The sequence below is a fragment of the Ochotona princeps genome, chromosome 4 (assembly GCF_030435755.1).
Source record: "Ochotona princeps isolate mOchPri1 chromosome 4, mOchPri1.hap1, whole genome shotgun sequence".
NCBI classification, from domain to species: domain Eukaryota; kingdom Metazoa; phylum Chordata; class Mammalia; order Lagomorpha; family Ochotonidae; genus Ochotona; species Ochotona princeps.
Window position 1 is genome coordinate 59,769,502 of NC_080835.1, and position 2,763 is coordinate 59,772,264.

At 38.8% G+C, this 2,763-nt stretch overlaps 1 protein-coding gene and 1 non-coding gene across 2 annotated transcripts; both read left to right on the forward strand.

The window, feature by feature from the left end:
• Nucleotides 1–621: 621 nt before the first annotated feature.
• LOC118759555 (U6 spliceosomal RNA) lies at nt 622–724 on the forward strand. The gene has a single exon (XR_004996258.2). It is a non-coding gene; the product is annotated as a U6 spliceosomal RNA (small nuclear RNA).
• Nucleotides 725–1,976: 1,252 nt separating this feature from the next.
• On the forward strand, nt 1,977–2,378 carry LOC118759011 (translation machinery-associated protein 7-like). The gene has a single exon (XM_036495105.2). The coding sequence runs from the start codon at nt 2,011–2,013 to the stop codon at nt 2,203–2,205; it is 195 nt and encodes a 64-aa protein (XP_036350998.2). The 5' UTR covers nt 1,977–2,010; the 3' UTR covers nt 2,206–2,378.
• Nucleotides 2,379–2,763: the final 385 nt, after the last annotated feature.

Genomic DNA, 2,763 nt, shown 5'->3' on the forward strand with positions numbered 1-2,763 from the left:
GATTCCTGCTGTGTCTTGGTGGTTGTACACTGAGTTTTTCCTGCCTATGTCATCTTTCCTTGATCAGAGTTCTTTATGTTATGCCATGTGTGATCATGCACAGAATACAGAGTTCTGGTGCTAGGTACACAAGAAGAGAAAAGCTAAGTTAGACACTATGTAACTATTTATTTATGACTGAGAGAGTGAGCCAGGGTTGAGACATATATGAGTTATAATGTATACCAAGACATCATATTTAAGCTTATTATTGAGCAACAGATAAAGCAAATACATTTCTCAGCAATGCATCAGTTATCATCTGTGATGACTTGACCTATAAATTATATGTTCAAGAATTTCAAATTTTAACAAAAGGGTATAATACTGTGTTAGTGGAATTAAGGATTTTCTATTAGGAAACACTATAGTCATGAGTCTTGGTCATGGATGTAAGCCATTTATCCCTAAAAGACTGCAGTTTTGTACCCAAATTTGTGTACTTCTACCATACAAGTTGAACCTAAACGTAGAGAAATATTCTAACTGCCCTAAGCCACATATGCTTTAACATACACCAGACAAGATTGATGGATATTTCCCATGCTCCCAGTTTCCTTCAAAATTAAAACACTGATTTTTGTGCTTGCTTCAGCAGCACATATACTAAAACTGGAATGATACAGAGAAGATTAGCATGGCCCCTGCGCAAAGATGACACACAAAATTAAAACACTGATTTTTTAAAAAAAAATTACTACTCTTTAAAATGTGGAGTTTTCCTTACAGTGTTTTACTCTCCAAAAGACCAGAATGACCAGGGGAAAATCAGGCCACAAGCAGAAACCAGGAACTTCACCCATGGCCTGAGCTGGGTGCAAGAGCCCAAGCATTTGAACCATCTCCCACTTTGTTCCTAGGCCATTAGCAGGAACCTGGACTGGAAGTTACACATTTGGGACTCCAAGGGGAACCTTATAGAATGCTGGTACTGCTGTCAGAAGCTTAGCCGGATATGTCTTGATGCTAGCTCCTGAGATTTATGTTTACAGAGAAGTTGTATCTCCCAATAAATCCTGTGAGAATAGTTACTGACAGAGTCTGGCACAATGTAGACATTCATTCTGATATTTAAGTGACAGCTGTGTTTATGAATTTCTGGAGAATTTTCCTAATCATTCACAAATGTGTTGCTATTCAAGAAATAACAAAAAAGGTCATTTGAAATAAGTAAAATCGCCATTCTCCATAAACTATCAAAAAAAAAAAAGACTACAAATCAAAAATTCCATGTTACTACTACTGACCCTAACATTTTGTTACCATAATTAAAACCTATTATCTCTCTCTTAGCCTCCTTACTTTGGTTAAGTAAAGGAAATAAAACTTAATTTGACTGTAGTAAAGTCTATTGTTAAATGATATAAACTAACACTTTACACTAACAATAAACCTAATTATTAAATTAATATTTGGAACAGAAATTACAAATTAAGCTCAGAATGCATGTTCCTTCTCCATAGTGTAAATTTAACTTAGATTTAACTTTCCAAATAAGACTGGAAGCTCCAATGCATTTAGCATTGTGGTGGGACTGGATCATCACTACATTTTCTCATTAGCAAGATGTAAGTGGAAGCATTATTTGGTATGTTCAGGCCTACATGCTTAAGGCATAGATACGATTTTCTACCCATTTCAACTGCCTTCTGTGCCAGTCTAATATCACTTACATTTGTCAACCTTCCAAGTTCCTATCACTAGAGTAAGGCAGTAGGGCTGCTTAATTCTGGATCACTGAATGGTTACAAGGGTGGAGCTCTATTATGTTGCACAAGATTTCAATTAGATAAAGGCAAAAAAATTATATTAAACCCTTAAACTATGGATTATTATGTCAGTTTTCCTATCTCGATTAGTCTAATTGTAATTTAACATAAGGTGTTGCCACAACAGCAACCGAAAATAGTTACTTTAAAATTTTTAAATTGGTTTCCGGTGGCAGGGTCTGGGGAAGGGGCGGCAGGCGCCATGTCCGGCCGGGAAGGTGGCAAAAAGGAGCCCCTGAAACAACCCAAGAAGCAGGCCAAGGAGATGGATGAGGAGGATAAGGCTTTCAAACAGAAACAGAAAGAGGAACAGAAGAAACTGGAGGAGCTGAAAGCAAAGGCCGTGGGGAAGGGCCCCCTGGCCACAGGTGGAATTAAGAAATCTGGCAAAAAGTAAGCTGCTCCTTGGCACCTGAAGTGATGCTGCCCTCGACCCCACACGTGTCTGAACATCTGGCGTCTCGGCCGGAGCATCTTTAGCCACCCATAGTTAGAATGTAGTGTCACTTTGGAGCCCATTGTACATTTACAAATAAACTTTTGTAAAAAAAAAAAAAAAAAAAAAAAGGGGGGGGGGGAACACCACTGTATGGTAGCTCACTGTCTCCTAAGTTTTCATTCAGCCATTCTTAGCTGCGCATGTAGAGTAGGCCCAGCTGAGAATTCTGTATCACCTGGAATTAAACAAGCTCACTGGAAAGGCAAAAAAAAAAAAAAAATTAAATCAATTCACTTTAGTTTAAAGCAAGAAAAGAGACAAAGACAGCAAGATGTTCCATCGACCAGATTGCTACCTAAGTGCTTATGGCAACGGCTCCAGGCTCAAGCCAGGTGTTAGGCCAGGACACAGATACACCAGCAGGAAGCTAAAATCTGAGGCAGAAGCAGAACTAGAACCCATGCAAGCTGATGAGGCATGTGGGTATCCCAAGTGTTCTCCCAACAACACTCCTGA

Excerpts from the sequence above, each read along its gene's own strand:
- LOC118759011 (XM_036495105.2), top strand. The coding sequence starts at position 2,011 with ATGTCCGGCCGGGAAGGTGGCAAAAAGGAGCCCCTGAAACAACCCAAG.